The sequence below is a fragment of the Alosa alosa genome, chromosome 10, assembly GCF_017589495.1.
Source record: "Alosa alosa isolate M-15738 ecotype Scorff River chromosome 10, AALO_Geno_1.1, whole genome shotgun sequence".
In the NCBI taxonomy this organism is placed as follows: domain Eukaryota; kingdom Metazoa; phylum Chordata; class Actinopteri; order Clupeiformes; family Clupeidae; genus Alosa; species Alosa alosa.
Genome location: NC_063198.1, coordinates 14,292,884 through 14,317,693, shown reverse-complemented (window position 1 = coordinate 14,317,693; position 24,810 = coordinate 14,292,884). Strand labels below are relative to the sequence as shown.

At 39.7% G+C, this 24,810-nt stretch overlaps 1 protein-coding gene across 4 annotated transcripts; it reads left to right on the top strand.

Moving 5' to 3' along the window:
- Positions 1–511: 511 nt before the first annotated feature.
- On the top strand, positions 512–24,809 carry rab44 (RAB44, member RAS oncogene family). 4 transcript variants are annotated; one of them, XM_048254092.1, is made up of 10 exons: positions 512–633; positions 12,377–15,013; positions 18,156–21,028; positions 21,342–21,447; positions 21,701–21,835; positions 21,936–22,017; positions 22,260–22,374; positions 22,628–22,726; positions 24,376–24,452; positions 24,567–24,806. In XM_048254092.1, the coding sequence occupies exons 2-10, from the start codon at positions 14,371–14,373 to the stop codon at positions 24,652–24,654; spliced, it is 4,218 nt and encodes a 1,405-aa protein (XP_048110049.1). In that variant the 5' UTR covers positions 512–633; positions 12,377–14,370; the 3' UTR covers positions 24,655–24,806. The 4 variants fall into 4 exon arrangements, with proteins under 4 accessions (XP_048110049.1, XP_048110050.1, XP_048110047.1 ...); XM_048254093.1 differs by lacking the exons at positions 512–633; positions 12,377–15,013 and adding an exon at positions 16,902–17,245 and having other exon boundaries at positions 18,290–21,028; positions 24,567–24,803; XM_048254090.1 differs by lacking the exons at positions 512–633; positions 12,377–15,013 and having other exon boundaries at positions 16,902–21,028; positions 24,567–24,809.
- The last annotated feature ends 1 nt before the right edge of the window (position 24,810 follows it).

Below are 24,810 nucleotides of genomic sequence, written 5' to 3'. Positions count from 1 at the left end.
AATGACATCACCATTATACAGCTAGTGAATGTCATCAGCATTCAAAGCAAAGCTGATGCCCGTCAATAGCAACACTTGTAGTAAGAATATAATTGATAAATAAATATACACAAGGGCTAAACAATTATGTTTCTTTTGAAAGACATACCTGAATACCCAGTTAAATCCTTGCTTTTACCTGCTATGCTAGTAGAAAATATTAATTTCATCCATTCATTTTGGAATTCAGAACAGCAAGCAAGGCACTATGCATAAAACAAATGGAACTCTTTGTATTTGGTCAAATAAAAGTAGCAACTTGCACAGCTGATGGAAAAGATAACATCAGTCTTGCAATATTCCCCTCTGTCATTTATGTAATTGTATTTGGTTAAGTTGTACATGTACTTTCTTGCTCTGGTACTAACGCAGGAAATGAATCATGCTAACCTTGTTCACACCGTCATATTTCAGTTTGCTCGGACTGTATTGTGTAAATAACACAGGAAGTTTAAAACCAAGCTGACTTGTTTAAAAAAAAAAACTAGGAAATGGCTTACTCTGCGTTTACTCTGTTGCGATGATGATTATCTGGAACTTGGGAGATATGTAGGAATTGCTTGCTGAAAACCAGGAACTTACGTTTGATTTAAGGTAAGCATCAAGCTACTGGATGCTCCATAGGCCATATGCAGCTCTTTGACAGCAGGCATTTTTGACACGTGTGTGCCTTTAGTGTTTCGTGTCTGTCAAGCTAAAAGTGGCACAACTTGTGTGCATAAGTCATTTGACATATTACAGAAATGTTAAATGTTTGCCGTTTTAGCCTATTGCAAACGTCCCTCACCAAAATGAGACCCCCTCGCGTTGACACTAACTGAAAGACTTTTATTTATATATATATATATATATATATATATATATATATATATAGCTGAAATGCCATAGGCTATTTGCACTTTGCAGTATTCTTTTTTATTATTAGCTGATCAGGGTAAGTAACAATAAAATGTTTGTGTTGAAATGTTTGTAGCTCTGGATGCTGTGTCCCTGGCAGAAAAGTTTATGATTCCGTTCTAGAAATACGAAGATTCTCTCTATATGATTTGCCGTTGTCCAACCTACAGATTAACGTAGAGCAGTTGTGCAAATAGGCCTATGCTACAGGTCATAGTCACTCAGATTGAGTGTAGCCTAACGTTACCTCCCAACTGTTGTATTATCTCCATGAGAAGTATAGCGTTAATGGTGTGAGTTGTGAGAAAGGTAGGCCTAGAATTCTTTTCAAATGAGTTTCCTGATCACAAATTTGCCAATGCCGAGTTGGCTAACGGAATGCATTACGACAATTTATTTAGTTGAATTTTTGGTGAATTTAGGGAATATTGTAATCTGCTTGTTAGGCCTACATAGCTTGAAATCAACAATTCCTAACCAAATTAAGCAGGCTATGCAAATCTAGCTCAACTATAGTTGTCTTTATTAGACCTATGACGCATGATGTACCTGTATGTTTTTTGCCATGAAATGCATGAAACCAGACACTTAAGTCTAGACAGACTAAATGTTCGTGTCGCATATATTGCACTCAAAATAAAGCCCAGTTTGCGTGGGCAACTGGGCATGGTGCACAGCTTGAGTCATGTAGGCTAATTTACCTCTTTGAAATTACCTAAAACAACCTGGCTGTTGGCTAGTTAGTGCTATAGCCTAACATATCTTTCAACCAGCAAAATGTTTTCTAACAAAGCCTTTTTGTATCCTGAAAGAAGGCTGTCATGTTGTTTTCATAGGCTGGTTAATAAGCTTCCTCTTTTAGGCTGTTGTAAGTCGGCCCTACATGGCTATCTTTTGAGTGAACTTACACTAACATAGAATAACTGTATTTGCATAACTTTACAAGTAGCCTAACACCTTTGATTGAAATGGTAGGCTACTGCATCTGTTGTGTTGGTCTTCGTAAGAGATCAGCCATTTACAATTCATTTGGCAAGCAAATGCAACTTACAACAATAACATATAATTAAAGTTATCATAAAAATGAATACAATTTAAGCTAATAATCTTCAGTATCCCGTCAGCGGGACGGTTACCCACCTCCCCCCAACATTATAAATCAATTGTATGCACCATATTGCTATGTAGCATAGTTTGTTATACACCATTTCAAAGCTTTGACTCTTGGGAATCCAAAAATGACAACTTTTTTCATGTACAATCTGTATAGTGCTTTACATTCTCAGATTGATCTTATTATGTCTCAATTTAATTTGATCCAAAATGCCCCCCTCCTCCACTTTTGGTGCTGCCCTGACTTCTGGCTGCAGTGTAGCTGCAGCACAATAAGTAGATGCAACATATTGGGTACTGAAATATTCACAAGAATCCATAGAAATGTAATCTTCATGTTGTATTATCCAATATTAGTTGTACAGATGTATAGTCTCTCATACACACTAAATGTGCCAACAAAGTAAATGCAAAAATAGAGACTTTTTTGTAAATATTCCATATTTTGTGTAGTCAGTCTATATCAGAACACCTGACATACAATCTAAAATAATCCACAAGAAACCTTGAAGTGTTACCTTTCATTTGAGACCAGGATTATGCTTCTACACAAAGGGGTTCATGTGCAGTAAGCATTTCATTGTCAGTATGCAATTTGGATAACAAAAAGTCCTATGGGGATTTTACAAAGGCATTTTACAAAACGCATGAGCATACCTTGGCAAATAATGGTCTAAAGTACTCATATTTTCATTCTATATTGATCTACTTTTGCACACAGCCACAAGACCTGGTGCTAGGGCTCAGTTGTGTTTCTAAGGGATATCAAGTGACCTACAGCGCTGAAATGTGGTCAGTTCAGAGATGCTTGTAATCCGGCAGAAAGAAAAAACTATATTCTAGCCTCTGTAACTCTGTGTGAGTACATCACACAGTTAGTTTGACTGTTTCCTACGAAAACTACAGGTTCTCAGCTTTCTATAGAGGTCCAAAATTTGATGGTAGGCCCCAAAAGAGGTGGGAACAATGCCCTTGTAAATAGGCACAGTGCAATTTAAGGCAAAAACTTGAAATATTTATTGAGATCAATCAGCTTCAGCGTTAGAATAACGTTTAACTACAGTGCAGAGGAGACTAGGAGTTATCACAGGCAATACTAGTACTATAGAGCAGTGGTTCTTAACCTTTTTTCAGTGATGTACCCCCTGTGAAATATTTTTTCAACCAAGTACCCCCTAACGAGCGCAAAGCATTTTTAGTTGAGAAAAAAACACTTAAAACAGAGCACTGTGCCATCAGTGTCTAATTTATTAGACTTTGGAACTGATAAACACATACAAAATTCAAACATTTGGAAAAAACAACTATTTTGAACATTTTAATTTTAACTTGTCCCTCCGTGTTTTCACAAGAATTACCGCTAAGCTTCAACCACGACTCCATCGTTTGAGTTTTGACAGTGATTGATTGACATAATAATAATAATAATAATAATAAAGGCAGTGGTGGAATGTAAAACAATAAGTCAGTCAGTCATTATCAATCACTTTTTCTTTGCTGTTTATGTTATACTCCAGCAACATATCAAAAATATAGAAAATGACGCCATAAGACTGGCAGCCTTAACCCTCTTACCCCCCACAAGCACTTTATATGGCAACTGTGGCAAGGAAAAACCCCATATTCCAGGAAGAAACCTTGACAAATAGTAGCAGATGCTGAAAATGTAGTCTACAGGATAAGATGAGTTAACTGTGTTTTCAGATCTTTTTTTAATATTTTTACTGAACTCGCCTTCGCTTGATGTACAGAGGCAGGGTGTTCCAGTTTGGGGGGCATAATGGATAAACGCCACTTTTGTTTGTGGAGCTAAGTTAGAATTGAAATTTTCCAGAGATATATGAAGGTGCTATGCGAGCTTTGGGTAATTAACATAACCTTAAAATCAATTCTATAGGAAATTTGTGATGTGTTCTTTACTTAAGTAAAATTTATAAAAGTGCATACTTTTGACTTTTATCTTGTTGAGTTAAAAGGGCGTTACATTTTCTGACAGCAATTATCTGTACTTTTACCTCCAAGCTTACTACAATTCTACAACACCATCTTTCCTTTTTATTCATGATACATTTTATGATCAGTTTTTTTTTCTCTCTGACAAACACGCTTTGTTTTTGTTTGAGTCGGTAGCTAGTCTGAGATCATTGACTATCTTTACCGGGGTTGCTAAAACCAAAGATTCTGGGAAGCCTTCGATTGCATTCTTAGAAACATAAGCTTCTAGTCTAGACCAGGCAAAGCGTGAGCTTGTAGCCATCTGCATTCGGTAGGCTATATTCACCAGACCCATGGCTACACTGTACATGCAAGTACATGCTGTGTTCTGTGCCTTTCTCTGTCTGTTATCTGCAGCGTTAGGGCCTCCTCTCCGATGAGATTGCTATCCGCGGATCAGCGAAGTTACAGGCTATGCCCATGCTTCTGTCACACGTCTGATCATTTGCGGCACAAATGAATGGTAGACTATTAAAGAACCGGTGGCCGGAAAAAACGTAACATTTTCCAGATTAGGAAATATTCATTAATTGTGTGTGATTAAATAAAGATGCATAGCCTACAATTGGGGGGTAGTAACGTGAGCGCTCATTCAATGTCTATGCGTCTGCGCAAGTGAAACTGAACTTAATCATAAAAACACCTTTCTCAGCAACTTTTCTGTTCAATCAGCATAATTATTACGATCCACCCGACGTTTCCCTTGTCTACCCCGTTAAACTTCAGGCTCTCGTGTTTTGCTGAATGATATTACTCAGCAGATCACCCTAGTAGAGAACCAGAATTACAGTCTCTAGAATTGTAGGTCAGAATGTAAACTGGGCCACAGATGGTAAGCACAATTGCATTAACTTAAAACTATCTAGTCGAGTATAACCTAAAACTAGCTTAATTAAAATGCCACAGCCCATACTGATTTTTCCTTTTAGAATATATATATTAAGATAATAAATCATTATGCAAATACTTTTACTTTTAATACTTAAAGTACATTTAAAAGCAGGTACTTTTTACTTTTACTTAAGTAGGGTTGTCATTGTGGTACTTTTACTTTTACTAAAGTAAATATTTCTCTGTGTATTTGTACTTTTACTTAAGTACTGAGTTTCAGTACTTCCTCCACCACTGTTGACAGGTAATGGCAGGTGGCATGTGACAGGTTGGGTCGAACCATCCTGGTATGGGGGGGACTGGGTTTTTATTCTTATCAGGGCTTGAAAACGAAATTATTTTTCAAACATTCCGTTCCGAACGGTTCAGGTAGGCCTATGTTTAACATTTTCGTTCTTGCATGCGTTCCGCCACCAACATATCGGTCCTGAACCGTTCGAACGCAAAAATATCGTTCGTTCTTAAAGTTCTGGCAGTGTTTGGCGGGCCTATCAAGTCTATTTTTGTGGACTTTACCTTAGAATAGACGTACTCATTATTTCCCCTTGATTTAGCCTATACCGTAGCTATGCCCAAAAATAAATCAATCACAGGCGGCATCCAAAAACATTCAGATGGGCTATCCATCCCATAGCCTACAGACTTACTGTAGGCCTAACCTATGCCCAGGGTAGGAATTTCACGGCGGCCACGACAGCCATGGCGGCCCCCTTTGTTGGTCAGTGATGCCCCTTTGAAAATCAGAGGTTTACAGGCCACGATGGCCTTGGTGCCCCTTCTTTCAATATTCTGCTTTATGTCCTACTAATAGCGATTTTTATTTAGCCTGTGGCCTGTCAAAATAATCTTAGCATTCACAGCGCCAAATTAATTTAGTATTTTACGCAGTGGAGAAAGTGACAGTGCAAGAAAGAAAGTGCCCAAATTCACCCATTCTTCTCAGTTTAACTACCACCATGGCGTAGCCTACTCATCATCACACAGACATCACAAGTATCACATGAAAGAGCTTTTTCTCAGCTTTTAAACGATGTTAGCCGATAATTGCTGTGTTGAACGGTTCGCATGATAAAAGTAAATAATATAATTCAATTTGATCATACATTCTACTGAAGGTTTTATGTCCATGATCTCCCTACCCATTCATATCGGGTGGAATACTTCACGAACCCTTCTTTTAACACATGACAAACCATATATAAGAATAAACAGCAGACCTTACCGAACACAAAGGTGTAAAACAGTCCCCTGTACAGTTAGCTGTTCCAGAGTAATCCAGTTTTAATTTGCAGTAAATTTCGACATGCATGGATGTCTCCAAATTTGGGCTTTAAGTTTTACAATGTGTTTAAATTGTTCCACATGATTTCATAATGGGCCAAATACAAAATAAATGTTACAAATATCGCCTAGATATTGGTAAATCAGAGGACAGCTGACTAACAGTTTGTGAAAGTAGCCTTAATGATCACAAAATGCTAAGCATGCATCTAGGCTATTTGAGTTTCTTAAAGCTGAGCTGTGCTTAAATTGTTCAATACATGATTTCATAGCAGGCCAAATATAAAATAACTGTTATATGTAGCCTAGATATCTGTAATTATTAGATGATCAGAAGATTTACAGTTCTATGTAATATGTCATTTTTCATGTTTTTTGTCATGTTTCATACAGTGATGCAGGGCTACTGCAGTGAATAGGCTAAATACAACTTTGATCATTTTTATATGCTATAGTTAACTTTGGCCTTGGTGCCCTGACATGTGGCCTTTGTGCCCCCCACCAAAGATGCCCAACTGAAGGCCAAGTGGCCTTGCCCCCAGAATGGTGAAATTCCAAGCCTGCCTATGCCTATAAATAATTTCTAGTTTTATCCATATAGAGATATAGAGGCTTGCTTATAATTCCAATCCTGTTTATAAAATCGAACCTGTCTGTGGCTGACAAGGCCTATCTCAAATTTCTCGTTTAACTCTTCTACATAGAATAGGCTATAATTAGCTAAAACATTTCAAATCCCGACTTTAAAACGACAAGGCGTGGACAGGCAAAATAGGCTATTACGCATATAGGCTACAAACAATTTCCAAATCAGTTTCAGTAGCCTACACTACGAGCTGGCCTAAGATCCGAAGTGGCAGACGGATAGGTTACATTACAACAGCAAGACAAAATATACACATTTGGACCAAAGGTCCATTTATTCCTTTTTTTTTCAAACTGCAGAAATCAGTACAGTACTACAGTAGTTGGCTACATAGCGGCTTGTTAGCTCACATTAACAGTGTAGATGCGGGCTTGTTTTTCGCACAACCGGAAATAGTCTCCCTGACATAGGATATGCTTTTGTGAAATTTTATAATATATATAGAGAACGAAAAAAAAAACGTTATTAACCGGTTTTGTGGATTTCAGAATAACATTTCTGTTCCGGAACAGTTGAAGACGTTTTCGTTCCTTGAACCGGTTCGGAGCCCTGATTCTTATATACTTATATAAGAGTATGGTTAGTGCATATTAGGTGTGTGAGGTTATCAGAAGCGCTAGGAGAAGAGATATTCTTGGAAGAGTTGTGTCTTCAAGAGTTTTTTGAAGATAGAGAGGGACACCTTTTCTCTGATGGAGCTTAGCAGATTGTTCCACCATTGGGGGACCACAAAAAGTCTGGATTGCCATGGGAGTGGAGGCAGCAGTGCCATACGACGTTCCTAGGAGGAGCGCAACAGCCGAGAGTTAACATAAGCTTTTATGAGAGCACTTAAGTAAGTGGGTGCAGACCCAGCAATAACTTTGTATGCAAGCATTGGTGTTAATGCCTATGGAAGTCGATACAATAAATAGGGCAGAAGCATGCAAAAATGCAATGAAAAGTTGGATTTATGTAACAATTGAAATTGTTCTCGAGGTCAAAGTAACGAGTAAGAAGTCAGCTAGAAGAGGGTCAGTGATCAGTCATGTCAGGGGTGTTGGGGTGCGTGGAATGTGTTTAGCTGGAGGTGATGTTCTTTTATCCAAGCAGATATATTAGAGAGACAGTTTGAGATCCGCGCCGAGACTGGCATCATCAGGCGGGAAGAATAAAGTTGTGTATCATCTGTGCAGTGATATGAGAAGCCGTATGAGTGGATGATAGTGTTAATTTTGTCACCTATTTTTAATTTAGTCTTAGTCTTAGTCTTGTGACGAAATGTCCTTTTTAGTCTTTGTCATATTTAGTCATTCAAATATCATTTTTGTTAGTCAAGTTTTAGTTGACTAAAAGTCTCGTCATTTTAGTCTAGTTTTAGTCAAAAGAAAACTAAAAGTATCTTAGTCTTAGTCAGTTTTAGTCAACACATTTTAGTCTTTTTTTTATAACAAATTATTTCTGATTACCATTTGAGTCAAATAGTGTTTCACACATCTCAATTTTCCAACAATATTGTGTGTCCACAGGGCTACTCGTCTGTTATAATTACTCATTCTGATTTTTTTGTCAGTCAGTATGTTTACATGCACAGGTAAGTCGAGCTACAGTTATAGCTCGGCTGGGATTTGACCATAGACAGTAAAAGATTTGACTGGACCACTGTCATATTCGTAGACCAGTGTTTCTCAAAGTGTGGTCCGGGGATCACTGGTGGTCCGCAAGGTATCCTAAGTAGTCCGCGAGCAGACGTGGTAAAATATAATATAGATGAGTTGTTTGCAATATTGAACCAACTTGTATGTAAAAACAGTTCTGCAACTAAGATATGCCAGTTTAAATCATACAGTATGAATCCACACAATAAGCAAAGTACAAAGACAATAAGCAAGGTGGTTCAGTAGGCCTATTGTGTAGACTAATTATAGGCTACTGTTGAAGTAGGTCTAATCTTTTTTTTTTTTTTTAGATAGGGTTAGTTAAGTGGTCCTGAAACTGAAAAGGTTTGAGAAACACTGTCATAGGCCAAAGTATTAATGTTTTACTCCTACCGCTAGATGGCGATATGCTGCTAAACACCACACATTCCCCAAACAGACTCTCCGCCTTAGCCATAGCTAACTTGCTAGCTTAACTTTCCATATTAGCTTACTTGCTAGCAAACTTTGCATCATCAGTCTAACTAGTTAAATAGTTGACATTACATGATGAACATTTTCGTATGGACATTCTGGGGGATGTTAATTTGTATGAGAGAAGCTTCAACTTCTGGGTATGTAGCATTGTGGCATAAAGCTTAGGTAGTTAGCTTGCTAACTCTGGCAGAAATCTCCAGTGTTCTTGTTCCATGTAGTTTCGTGTTGCAGCCACAGGGTTGCAGCAACAGCACGTAGACTAGCCTACAGGAAAGCTGCGTATGAACTCATTCGGAATATTTTGAAAACGTAACAGCTAGATATTCCATCTTCTCATTTTGTAGACGAAAATGAAGAGAGATTTTATCTTAGTTTTTATTTCATGCAAAACATTTTAGTCTAGTCTTTTTTCGTCAACAATAATGCATCTTAAGATAGTCTTAGTCAGTGTTTCAGGACATTACTGCCGTCTCGTCATCGTCTCGTCTTAGTCATGAAAAAAAAGGTTGTTGACGAACATATTTCCTCTCGTCTCATCTGACGAAATTAACACTAGTGGATGACTGGGCCCAATTGATGAGGTAGTGTACACAGTCAAGACTCATGGTTCCTCATTGGTGATTTTGCCCTACCTAGTGTATGCTGTAGGCCTACTGATATTTGGTAATTTCAAGAAGCATTTTCAATTTGTGTCTAAGCTGATTCCTTCATTTTTCATAGTCATAGTTAGTCATAATTAAATTAGATATGTCATTATTCATTATGAACATTCTTATTATTGTCATTATCATTATTATTAGTTATTATTATTGTTTAAATGTGATTTTACTATGAACTGACATTTGAATAATGCTATAATGTTTATTGATATTCTACTGGATGTTGTAGCTAAGCTGTTTATGTTCTTTTTATTAGCCTACACATTCAAATTCGTAGTGTTGTTATAGTCATGTGAAGGAGACATTATCATCCCTGTAAATCAGCCTTACACATAATTACATTGTATTACATTACATTACATTACATTTGGCTGACGCATTTTTAACCAAAGCGACTAACAACATGGTAAACAGTTTAAGCTTTTTAAAGCAATTCTCTCAACAATTCTAGGACAATTTAAAAAAAGGTAGAGTACAATAAGAAATATAGCCGCAAGCGGCAATGGCGGGCCCGAGCACCTGCGGGCCGCAACCCGTAACATGTCGGAGTCAAACAAAGCACCGACGTGGTACGTTTGTGAAATGTACATAGTTGATACGTGAGCTATGTGTTTTTGTATTTTATTTTCAGCCACATTGACTTGCTTGGCCATGTGGGGGCGCAATGCAAGGCAGGCCCATTGGGTGTCATCATAATCATAATATATGTTAACCTGAGAAATTGCAGACCATTAATTTTAAGCAAAGAACATTTCTGATACACTTTTTGGTTGGCCAGATGGTGGCGCTATGTTACAGTAGGCATGGAAATTACACATGTGAATATCATCACAATAATGATATCCCAAATGTTTGTAAAATTTCAGATCAATCGCTTAAGGCATTGTCCATTTCTGGCACATTTCCTGCTTGGCCAGGTGGTGGCGCTATGATATTCAGAGACCCTATGGGCCTGCCTATCATCATAATTATAATATCTATTAACCTGAGAAGTTTCAGACCTTTCATTCAAAGCATAGAGCATTTCTGGCATATTTCCTGTTTGGCCAGATAGTGGCGCTATGCTAGGCATATGAATTATATGTGTGAATATCATCACAATAATGATATCCAATATTTTATAAAGTTTCAGATCAGTCACTTAAGGCATTGTCCATTTCTGGCACATTTCCTACTTGGCCAGGTGGTGGCACTATGCCAGGCAGGCCCATTGGGTGTTGGGAATATCATCATAATCATAATATCTATTAACCTGAGAAGTTTCAGACCATTCATTCAATGCACTGTGACTTTATGACACATTTCCTGTTTATGTGGTGAGATATTAAAAGCATGACATATTACAACATATCAAAAATCCCTTCGCAATTTAACATCAGCAACATCTTGGCATCATATTTGCCAAATTTCACATGAATCTGACAAACCGTCTAGGAGAAGTATGTTAAAATTGATCATGTGACATCAGTGTAATTGACATTCTTTCTGTTGCCAGGTGGTGGCACTATGCCAAATATGCATTATGGGCATGTCAATATCATCACTCCCATGGTATTCAAAGACCTGTGAAATTTAAAACATTTCAAGCCATGCATGGTGAATTAAGACACATTTATTGTTTATGTGGAAGGGTATTAAAATTCAGAGTTTTGCCATTTCGTCAAATTACAACATATCAAAAAAAGCTTCACAATTTAGATTCAGAAGCATATTGGCATCATATATACCAACTTTCACATGAATCGGATCAACCGTCAAGGAGGAGTATGTTAAAATTGATCATGTCCACAATGCACAAAATCCCAATTACCTCACTTCCTGTGGGCGTGGCTAATGACATGTTAATACAAAAGTTGATTGTTTTTGGGAGTTACACACACCCACCAAATTTGGTGTGTGTATCTAAAACTATATGCCAACCACAAGTCACAGTGACATAAGGGGGCGCTATGGAGTTCCTGGGCCAAGCCCAGTGCCAAGGCTTTTCCCCTGTGTATTCATGGTACCTCTTGACGTGTGTGCCAAATTTCATGCGTTTTCACCGATGGGAAGAACCTGTTTTGGCATCACAATTCATGACATTTTAGTCCGCAGGGTCGTGGCTAATGCATTGTACATACGAAAGTTGTTCATCTTGGGGAGATACACACACCTACCAAATTTGATGCGTCTAGCTGAAAGTATGTGCCAACCACTGCCTCAATCACCTAAGGGGGCGCTATTGAGTCCCTGGGCCACGCCCGGGGCCAAGCTCTTGTACCTAACTGCTTTGCGTGACACCTGATGTGTGTGCCATGTTAACGACCATGTTAACCACCTCAAAAAAGGAAAACGCTCTGAGACAAAGTTAATATAATAATAATAATAATAATAATAATAATAATAATAATAATCCTTACAAAAACAATAGGGCCTTGCGCCCTTCGGTGCTCGGGCCCTAATAATAATAATAATAATCCTTACAAAAACAATAGGGCCTTGTGCCTAATAAGTGCATCAGTGAGTGCAGTTTTTAAACAGTCGAGTGTCAGTTCTAGTCAGGTGGTAAGTGCTAGGATCAGTAAGACTAGTTGTAAGTAGTGCTACAAGAGGAGATGTTCTCTGAAGCGCTGGGTCTTGACATAATGTCATGGAATATATAATCAAAGAGCATCATCTGTCAAGCTGGGTAAAAACAATTTTTAGCTGAATTTTGTCTGTTGTGCTCATTAAGCTGATAATAGCTGTTTCTTGTAACACAGGTCTGTTGAAAATAATGTCCAGCAGAAAGTCCAAAAAAAGAATTGGGTCAACGCGACAGCGCCACCAAGGGTATAAGGCAGAAGAGAGGGGAGCTAATGAAGAACTTCAAGAGGTCTCCACTGCCCAACACCTGCAACTATCAAACTCATCTGAAATGCCCACATGCCAGCTTGATTTTGTGCCTGAGAACATAGAGGGTAGCCAACATGATCCAGGCAAAACAAACTCAGAAAACTTTGAAACTGGAGCACTGGCTGACATTTCTGAGGCAGAAACAAGTACTTCTGGGAAGAAAAGGAGAATGGGTTCTACTCGAAGAGCCAAGCAAGGATTGCAAGCTGAAGAGAGAAAAGAGCAGGAGGAGGTTAAGAGCATGCAGATAGTACAGGAAGAATTTAATGTCACAGAAACAGAGGATCAGTATTTTAAAGAATATTCAGATGCAGGCCAGGCTCAGACACAGATGCCGGAATTAGGTGGCAGTGAAGTTAAGGATCTGGGAACTGGGGATGAGTCTCCAAATGAACGACAAAGCTGTTGTCAGAGCTGGAACTCAAAACAGAGACAGAGGCCTGCAGTACAGAAATCCCCTCTCCTCCAGTGTCCTTTATTCAAAGTCCCACACCAGTAGCAAATCCACCTGTGTGTGTCACAGGCACCCATCCAGAAGAGGGGGAAACTTCACACAAACAAGATGAACAATCATGCTTCAATATGTTTGAGGTCAAGGAGATCTGTTCTGATGACAGGCCACTTCAAAATACACCTCGAGGACTTTCTGATCAGCAGAGAGATGAAAGTGCTGAAGATGTAGGTAAAAGTGAAGAACAAAGGGGGGCAAAAGAGGTCCATTTGGAGGGTAGTTTAAACCAAGAAATAATAATGGAAATTGAAAAAGTAGATGGTGAGCCTGTCAGTGAATTGGAGGTGGAATGGGCTGGCATCCAAGATTTTTCATTACAAATGCAACATATGACACAGAAAAGTGCATTTTCATCAACAATGGAAAACATTTCAACGGTTAAAGAAAATTCACAGATCTTCCATCCTAGCGATGCCAATATTGATGGCACAGTAATGGAAGGTTACAACAAGTTTGGAAATCAAAACATCACAGAAAATGAACAAACCAGCTCTATTAATGTTTCACAAGAAGAGGATAAAAACTCAGAACATAATGTTCAAAAGCTTAAGAAAAGAATGGGGTCAACCCGTAGACCACTCAAAGCAATCAAACTGAAAGAGGACATTGGAAACAGCCAGGTGGGAACACAGGATAACACATTGCAAGAGGAAATGTCTGTCAAAGAGGACACACAGTTCAGAGAAATGGCTGTATTTAATGATAAGTTAGAGATGGTCTTTACTGTCAATGTGAGAGGGGGAGAGTTAGAAGGAACAGGTGATGAGTTTGAGGAACATACTGCCATGGCTACAGACGCATTCCCCTCAACAGAGAATATAACAGATGGCATTGGGACAAGCACCAGAAGTAGTCATCTCATCATGGAAGGGGAAGGTGCAGAAATACTACATCCAGGAGTATTAGGGGAACAAATAAGTGAACATCTGTCATACCATGCACTAGATGAAGAGACACTGCAGATAGTGGACCAAAGGCAATTCACTGAGAATACAAATCTTACCCCAGAATTCACTACCCAATATGTTGACCAGCTCCAGCAGCATGGTGAGATAAATTCAGAAAACAGTCTAGAGACACCTGAACACCAAGAAAGGCAATCCAGTACAAGCATGGAAGTATCAGAACAGACAGAAGTTGAGAATAAGTTATCATCTCCTTCAGATGATTCCAGTCCAGATTCTGCAGGGATCACAATAGAGGACATAGACGTCACTGAGAAAACTGAGTCTTTTTCTTCTCAGATAGGTTTTGAGACTGTCAGTGAGGCTTCTGGTCATTCAGAACAAGAACATCAGTTGTCATCTCCGACACCACATAACATTCCAGAGAACACAGTTGCCCAACTGAATGTTCATGCAGAGAGCTTTAGCTCTGAGATGTGCAGCCCTGATGTCCAACACAGTGAGGAAGCAGAACAAGGAACACAGGTTCACATTCTTAGTTCAACCATGGATTCAGAAGTACCACATATCAGCACAGATGTTCCTGACTTTTATCATTCACTTAATGTGGAAAGCACAGACCCATCGGAAACAAGCACATTGTCTGACCACTCTCAGTCCTCCCTCAAACTTCAACATCAAGAGGAAGAAGAGAGTGTGCAACAGGATGCCTCATGGCAGAAGAGGAGAATGGGGTCAACCCGTAGGCCAAAAAAGAGAACAGAAAAAGGAAGCGACATGTGGAGCCATGAGTACAGATGACGTCAATGAGGACATGAACATGAATGCAGATACGGAGATCACAGTTGCCCCACTGAATGTTCATGCAGAGAGTTCTAGCACTGAGATGCTCAGCCCCAATGTCCAACACTGTGAGGAAGCAGAACAAGGAACACAGGCTCACATTCTCAGCTCCACAATGGAATCAGAAGTGCCAAATATCAGCACAGATATTCCTGCCTTTTCTCATTCATTTCATGTGGAAAGCACAGACCCATCAGAAACAAGCACATTGTCTAGCCACTCAGAATCCTCCTTCAAACTTCAACATCAAGAGGAAGAGGGAAGTGTACAGGGTACCTCAAGGCAGAAGAGGAGGATGGGGTCAACCCGCAGGACAAAGAGAGAACAGAAAAGGGAAGAGCCATGTGGAGCCATGAGTATAGATGATGTCAAAGAGGACATGAACATGAATGCAGATACAGACATGAGGTCAGAGACAGAACAGGAGATTATCGAAGAAAGCATCATAGATGCCTCAAAGGAAGATGAGTTTTTCACCAATCAGACAGACGTTGGGACTCTCAGTATGGCTTTGACTCTTGAACAAGATCAGTACTGTAACAGTAGCTTATCAGCTGAAATTGTGCCATCCTCTTTATCACAGTGCAACCCAGAGGAGGGTGAGAAAGAACAAGAAAACCAACACCAATATCCTGATATAATTGCAGAGCAACTAGATGGTAATGACCTAGAAGATAACAATGACATATTAATTTTGGGAAAGGAAACAGCAGAGGTCATCACAACTGTGGGAGCAGACCTATTCAGTGAAGCATTTATGAAAGATGTTGACCAAGTCGAAAACCATGAGGAAGAAATGTCAGAAAGCTTCCTTGAGGTCCTTGGTGACCAGAACAAGGAAATCATAAATACAGAGGTATCTGAACAGGCAGAAGCTGATAATATTTTATCATCTCCTACAGAAGATCCCAGCCTAGACTGTGCAGGCACGACTGTTGAGGACATGGATACCACTGAGAAGGCTGCCTCTTTCTCCTGTCAGATAGCCATTGAGACTCTCACCTGTCTTGGAGCTCCTTCATCTGATCACATTCCAGACATTGATACCTCATTGAATGTTCATACAGAGTGTTCTAGCACTGAGATGCTCAGCCCTGATGTCCAACACAGTGAGGAAGTAGGACAAGGAACACAGGCTCACATTCTCGGCTCCACCATAGAATCAGAAGTACCAAATATCAGCACAGATGTTCCTGACTTTTCTCATTCTCTTCATGTGGAAAGCACAGACCCATCAGAAACGAGCACATTGTCTGGCCACTCAGAATCCTCCTTCAAACTTCAACATCAAGAGGAAGAGGGAAGTGTACAGGGTACCTCAAGGCAGAAGAGGAGGATGGGGTCAACCCGCAGGACAAAGAGAGAACAGAAAAGGGAAGAGCCATGTGGAGCCATGAGTACAGATGATGTCAAAGAGGACATGAACATGAATGCAGATACAGACATGAGGTCAGAGACAGAAGAAGGAATTATAGGAGAAAGCATCATCGATGTCTCAAAGGAAAATGAGTTTGTCATTAATCAGACAGATGCTGGAACTCTCAGTATGGCTTTGACCTCTGTTGAACAAGAATCAGTATGTTGAACAGTAGCCTATCAGTTGAAACTGTTTCATCTTCTTTCCAACTGTGCAACCCAGAGGAGGGTGGGCAAAAACAAGAAAACCAACATCAATATCCTGATATAATTGCAGAGCAACTAGATGGTAATGACCTAGAAGATAACAACGAGATGTCCATTTTGGGAAAGGAAACAGCAGAGGTCCGCATACAACAGTGGGAGCAGACCTGTCCAATGAAGCATTTATGAAAGATGTTGACCAACTCAAAAACCATGAGGAAGAAAAGTCAGAAAGCTTTCTTGAGGTCCTTGGTGACCAGAACAAGGAAAACATAAATACAAAGGTATCAGAACAGACAGAAGCTGAGAATATTTTATCATCTCCTACTGAAGATCCCAGCCTAGACTGTGCAGGCACGACTGTTGAGGACATGGATACCACTGAGAAGGCTACCTCTTTCTCCTGTCAGATAGCCATTGAGACTCTCACCTGTCTTGGATCTCCCCCATCTCCTTCATCAGATCACATTCCAGAGATAGATACCTCACTGAATGTTCATACAGAGTGTTTTAGCCCTGAGATGCACAGCCCTGATGTCCAACACAGTGAGGAAGTAAAACAAGGAACACAAGCTCACATTCTCGGCTCCACCATAGAATCAGAAGTACCAAATATCAGCCCAGATGTTCTTGACTTTTCTCATTCTCTTCATGTGGAAAGCACAGACCCATCAGAAACAAGCACATTGTATAGCCACTCAGAATCCTCCTTCAAACTTCAACATCAAGAGGAAGAGGGAAGTGTACAGGGTACCTCAAGGCAGAAGAGGAGGATGGGGTCAACCCGCAGGACAAAGAGAGAACAGAAAAGGGAAGAGCCATGTGGAGCCATGAGTACAGATGATGTCAAAGAGGACATGAACGCAGATACGATCATGAGGTCAGAGGCAGAAGAAGGAATTATAGGAGAAAGCATAATCGGTGTCTCAAAGGAAAATGAGTTTGTCATTAATCAGACAGATGCTGGAACTCTCAGTATGGCTTTAACCTCTGTTGAACAGAATCAGTATGTTGATAGTAGCCTATCAGTTGAAACTGTTTCATCTTCTTTCCAACTGTGCAACCCAGAGGAGGGTGGGCAAAAACAAGAATATAGACATCAATACCCTGATATAATTGCAGAGCAACTAGATGGTAATGACCTAGAAGATAACAACGAGATGTCCATTTTGGGAAAGGAAACAGCAGAGGTCCGTACAACAGTGGGAGCAGACCTGTCCAATGAAGCATTTATGAAAGAAGATGTTGACCAACTCAAGAAGCATGAGGAAGAAAAGTCAGAAAGCTTTCTTGAGGCCCCTGGTGACCAGAACAAGGAAAACATAAATACAAAGGTATCAGAACAGACAGAAGCTGAGAATATTTTATCATCTCCTACTGAAGATCCCAGCCTAGACTGTGCAGGCACGACTGTTGAGGACATGGATACCACTGAGAAGGCTACCTCTTTCTCCTGTCAGATAGCCATTGAGACTCTCACCTGTCTTGGATCTCCCCCATCTCCTTCATCAGATCACATTCCAGAGATAGATACCTCACTGAATGTTCATACAGAGAGTTTTAGCCCTGAGATGCACAGCCCTGATGTCCAACACAGTGAGGAAGTAAAACAAGGAACACAAGCTCACATTCTCGGCTCCACCATAGAATCAGAAGTACCAAATATCAGCCCAGATGTTCTTGACTTTTCTCATTCTCTTCATGTGGAAAGCACAGACCCATCAGAAACAAGCACATTGTATAGCCACTCGGAATCCTCCTTCAAACATCAAGAGGAAGAGGGAAGTGTACAGGGTACCTCAAGGCAGAAGAGGAGGATGGGGTCAACCCGCAGGACAAAGAGAGAACAGAAAAGGGAAGAGCCATGTGGAGCCATGAGTACAGATGATGTCAAAGAGGACATGAACATGAATGCAGATACGGAGATCACAGTTGCCCCACTGAATGTTCATGCAGAGAGTTCTAGCCCTGAGATGCTCAGCCCTGATGTCCAACACAGTGAGGAAGTAGAACAAGGAACAAATGCTCACATAGATGGTAATTACCTAGAAGATAACAATGAGATGTCCATTATGGAAAAGGAAACAGAGGCCATCACAACAGTGGGAGCAGACCAATTCAGTGAAGCATTTATGAGAGAAGATGTTGAACAACTGAAAAAGCATGAGGAAGAGCAGTCAGAAAAGAGTCAGGAATCCCTAGCTGACCTGAAGAAGGAAAACAGAATAAGCACAGAGTTATCAGAACAAGCAGAAGTTGAGAGTAAGCTATCATATATTACCGAAGATCTCAGTCCAGACACTATAGTAGAGGGCATGGTTACCACGGAATCTCCATCTGAATCTCACACATGTATGGAGAGCTCCATCATGGAAGAATTAAGAGCAGCGTCTGATCACTGGGAATCCACCGTCAGACTTCAGCCTCATGAAAAGGAGGGGGATTTAAATCAGGATGTGTCGAGGAACAAGAGAAAGATGGGGTCAACTCGTAGACAGAAAAGGAAAAGTAATGAAGTACATTTGGATGGAACAAGATCTTCACATGAAACTGAGGTGATGACTGGGATGGTCACTGAAACTGATATTGAGGTGCAGCAGGAAGAAAATCTCCAATCAGAGGAAATATCATCCAGTGAAAACATGCAAGCAGCTTGTCTAAACACAATTCTTGTAGGATGTAATGAATGTCTAATGAAATATGCAAGTAAAGAGACAGTGGATGAACCAAATAAACAAGATCTAAGCAGTCAAGAGTCAGAAAAGGAAAAAGGAGAGAAGGACATTTTAATGATCCTGGAAGGTAAGGTAGAGGATCAAAGGGAGGTTGACTTGGGTCCACCTGAAACCCATAGAGCAGTTCAGTGTGACACAACAGTTGAAGGACAGGGAAGGATTCTAGAACAAATCCAAGATAAAGTTACTGAAACAAGTGTTTCTGCTTCCCAATATCCACAAACTGAAGAAAGTCCTGGCTTGAAACGGAGGAGAAAGTTAGGCTCAACAAGAAGGAGCCAACATGAAAAGACGGAGAGAAAATATGTTGTCATGGATGGGATGCTCATTCACACAGACACAGAGACAAGTCCTTGTCTGGACAGTAAATCAGTGGAAGTAAAAGATGAGGAAGAGAGGAAAATCCATGATATTGAGGAAAACACAGAGGCAATGTCTTCTATTTTTGGAAATACAATAGTTACACCTTCTACACCAGAATCACTCGAAACAGATCAGGAGAGAAGCAACAATGCCATTCATAGTAAAGATGAAGGAATTAAGAAAGAACAGTGCATTTTGGCCCCAACTATTACCACAGCAGAGCAGCCACCTTTGGAGAATATAGCCGGCAATGACTATTACTCAGCTCATGGAGACACTCTGGCTGTGAACAGTAAGACACCACCTGCTAATTCACCCTCTTGCAAAAACACACTTAAGTTATGTCCACTGGAAAATTCGGATTCCTCAGAAGAGAGTAAACCACAAAAGAAGAGAATGGGATCTAGTCGTAAAATATCCCAACGTCAACATAAGAATAAGAATAGCAGTCATAGTGAGGCAGATGTAAAGAATGGGGATTTGGATAGTGTGACTAACACAGTTACACAACCAATTCAGCAGGTCACTGGTGATGTAGATTTATGTGCTGAACATAGTGGAGGACTAGAGGGTGCACATAATTATAAATGGACAGACACCCATCAGAGTAAATGTTCTGAACCTGCCAGTGGGGCCTGTAACCACCCTGAGGACCATTTAATCCCGGAGATGTATGTTCAGTCACCCTTGGGACAAATTGAGATTTCGGAATCAAGTGGGACTACAGCAGCTGAGACAAGCTCCGGAAACCTCTGTGAGGATGACAGTCAGAAGGAACCCAAATCTATGCTCCAAAAAAGAAAGATGGGCTCTTCTCGTAGAGGTCAAGGTCTGAGAAACAGAGCGAAACAGGCTGCAAATGTAGACGAGCACGTGGATGACATCAGCACCTCGAAACAAGACGGGGATGATACAGCTCTTCCGAATACAGAAGACTTGTCAATGGAGGGTGAACAGTTACTCATTACTTCTGTTCAAACAAGCAAGAGTAACCTACAGCCACTGGCTCAGGCAGAAAGGCCTGATGAGTTCATTGATGAGCGAGTTTTACCTGCATCTGCTCAATGCAGGACATCAGTCCACAGTGCATCCTCATCACCTTCATCTAAGCTGCAAGAGGATAACCCATCCATAGATCCACAAAGCACCACGAAAAAAAAGAAAATGGGATCAACTCGCAAGAACATGAAGAGACAAGGGGAAGATGAAAAAAGCGGCCTAAAGAGAGACCAAGGAAATGCAGAAAGATGTAATGTGATTGATGACATGGGAGATCTGACTGGGCCAACTGAGAGAGTTACAATCCAGAAAGTGACTGAAACAGGGGAGTCAGAAGAGACCCTACCACAAGATGAGGGTACTGGACATGGCTCTGCTGGCCACAAGGAGGCGCCAGAAGGCACAAGGAGGAAGGTGGGCTCCAGGCGTGGTGGTCAGGGCTGCAGAGGGGCCGTGGGGGGACCTGAGGACCAACCTGTTAGCCAGGCCCCTGAAAATGATAGCAGTGTGTTGCAGAACATTCAGGAAAATGTCCATAGTGAGGTAAATATGACAGATTATATGTCTAAAATACTTCTGCCCTGTGGTGACACCATATACGGTACCAACTGACTGCTTCTTATTAAACAATAGTGCTTCTTCTAAAACAAGTCAGCAAAAGTTGAAAAGTTAACTTTACAAAGCTGTAGCCAAATTGAAACAAACCTGTTGGTCAGAACGAATGTTTCTTTGGAATCTAGATGCATGTATGTTAAATTAGAAATCAACAGAATTAACACTACCAGTAATATTCCATCATCAAGACTAACTTCAAGGAACTATGTATCATTAAGATTGTGTTGTGACATTTTCACAGGGCCTTTCTAAACTGGTCTTAGCTGGTGAGGGGCAATTTCAGAAGGTGGAACAACCGCCTTCAGGAGCAAGAAGCAAATCAGACTTAGATAGAAAGTATGGGCAAGGTAAGTTTGTCGGCAGTCTAATTTTATTTTAGGAAAACAAATATTGGCATATTGACTTGAAATAAGAAAATATGTATGTTTGTAAAAGCATTCCTGATGGTGACAACAGCAACAAAAGAAAACAAAAATAATCATCTTGATTTTTTTGTAGACTTATCTAAGAATCATATATGAAACATTATCCAGACAAAAAATTAACTCCTTTTGGAGAGCAACACCCCCTAAAACCTCTCCAATTGCTTTTCTACATTAGACAACACTCTTACATCTCTGGAAGAGGCTGTTATGTTTAATGTAGTGATGGTTGGAGACAGTAGCGTGGGGAAGACATCTTTTATCCGCCGATTCCAGAGTGGACAGTTTATTGATGATCACTCTGCCACCATTGGTAAGTTTGATCTCTTTTTATGTTCTCACTTTTTGTATTCATCTATAGTCGCTTTGTATTGATATGTGTACAAAATAATGTGTCTGTAAACACATCACAGGTATTGATACATTCACCCAGACATTGGCTGTGGATGGTGAATTGGTAAAACTTCAGATATGGGACACTGCTGGTCAGGAAAGGTATGGATGTTATGGAGTAGTCAAACTTAGGTGATGTGAACTTAAATACTTAGACCTCATGTCAGTTAGCATTCTGACATTCTTGTCATGTAATGTAATAATGTTGAATCAATAATTAACAACTTTAAACAAAAAAAATCCCCTTTACCAGTGTGTTATTTAGGATATTTAGAAGAATATTTGTTTGCACATGTTGAGAGTGTTTGATTTTGAAACAATTTTGTCAAACATATATCTTCCAGGTTTCATAGCATCACCCATAATGTGTTACATAAGGCTCAGGGACTCATCCTGATGTATGACATTTCATCCTGTCAGACCTTTAGTGCTGTTCGCAAATGGATTACCTGCATTGAGGTAAATGTCACAAAATAAAAGTAAATATTAAAAGAATAAAAAGCTTTAGTTGCTGATTTTCAGAGAATATCTTAACAGCATCCTTCATTTCTGACAAAAAAAGTTTTCGCAGGTTATCAGCAACTACAATCTCAGCATGGTCCAGGCAACTGCCTTGAAGGAATAGACAGGCTTACACTGAATTTTGAGCATCGCTAACTGCATCATTGACGAAATATTAAAGACAACATCATGTTGTGGATGTGCTTAACAGGAAGGGGCTCCAAGTGAGGTCATCATCTTGCTTCTTGGGAACAAGAATGATAGTGAAGATCGGGAAGTTCTGCACCCAGAAGGCGAACGGTTGGCTCAGGTGCTATGACAATTTGTTAAAAATTTGAATTTGGTTAAATGTGAGTTTCTGGATTGGATGAATAAGTAAGTTTATAAATGAGTGTAAGCTTTCCTAATGATGTTTACAATATTTGTGGAAGTAACTGTAGTCAAGAATAAGACTTCATATACTATATTTAGAGGTAGACTCTCATTACAGTGCATGAAAATGCTAGGCTCCTTAGTATTATTATTATTATTCCGCTGACCACTTTTCTGTAAGATATTTAACTTTAACCACTTAACTTAGAAACTTTGTTCAAACTTTAACGTAGGTCTTCTAATAGACATGGCTGCTATGCATTTTCATTTTTGTAAATGTTATACTTTGAGATAGTAACAAAAACAAACCTATTTGTCCATAGACAACATATCAACATAGCAACCACCATGGCAACCAACATGATTACCCTAGCAACCAGCATAGCAACTGCTTTATTTGGCATAGCAACCACCATATGTACCCTAGCAACCATCTTATTTACCCTAGCAACAACCTAGCAACCACCACTATAATGTCAATCTAACAACCACCATAGCAACCAACATGATTATCCTAGCAAATACCATAGCAACTACTTTATTTGGCATATCAATCAACATATGTACCCTAGTAACACTCAAGACACCTTATTATTTGCCCTAGCAACAACCTAGCAACCACCACTACAATCCCAACCTAGCAACCACCATAGCAACTGCTTTATTTACCATAGCAACTACCATATCTACCTTATCAATACCCTAGCGACCATCTCAATTACCCTAACAACAACTTAGCAACCATTAAAATATTATCAACTAACACAATGACTCCAGCAACCAGCATAGCAATCACATATTTAGCATAGCAACCACCATATCTACCTTATCAATACCCTAGCAACCATCTCAATTACCCTAGCAACAGCATAGCAACCACCACCATAATGTATACCTAGCAACCACCATAGCAACCAACCTGATTATCCTAGCAACCAGCATAGTAATCACTTTATTTTGCATAGCAACTACCTTATGTATCTAGCAACATCTTAGCAACCATCTTAATTACCTTAGCAACAACCTAGCAACCACTGAAATATTGTCAACCAACATGATGACCCCAGCAACCAATATAGCAACCACTTATTTAGCATAGCAACGCCATATCTAGCAATGTAGCAACCAATATAGCAACCACCATAGCAACCAATATGATTATCCTAGCAACTGCTTTATTTTGCATAGCAACTACCATATGTACCCTAGCAACCACCCCTATAATGTCAACCTAGCAACCACCATAGCAACCAACTTGATTACCCTAGCAACTAGCATAACAACTGTTTTATTCGGAATAGAAACCACCAAATGTACCCTAGTAACACCCTAGCAACCATCTTACTTGCTCTAGTAACAACCTAGCAAGCACCACTATAATGTCAACTTAGCAACCACCCTAGCAACCATCATAGCAACAGTTTTATTTAGCTTAACAACCACCAAGTCTACTATAGCAACACCATTGTAACTATCTCTGCATTATCTGTTTTAACTCTGTGTGATATTTTACATCATATATTTTGCATTTTCATGCACTCGTTATTCCTTGGGATTGCATTTCTAGATTGTATTATAATTCTTTAGGAATACAACATCCATTTCATGGAATGCAGTGCTGTAACTGGCTACAACGTTTCACAGTCCATAGAGAGTCTGGCCAGGTAAGATGCACTCATTTATCCATTGATAAGAAATTAAGTTTTTACTTGTTTTAGTTTCATTCTATGTTGTTTATTATGAAACTAGATAATAACTCTGATTGATTGTTGGTGTAGGTTATTGAAGCAGACAGTGAAAGAGAGTGGTCAAGGCTATGTGACACTGCACCAGAAGCCCCCACAGAAGAAGTCAGGCTGCTGCTGAGGCCTTATTCTTTTCATCATGTCTTATATTCGATTCATGTAAACCTATATACACATTACTTGCCTACTTTAGCTTATACATTGTACTTATACATGTAACAGAAATTACATTTATTTTAAATAAAAAAAAAACCTTTGCACAGTAAAATAAAACAGA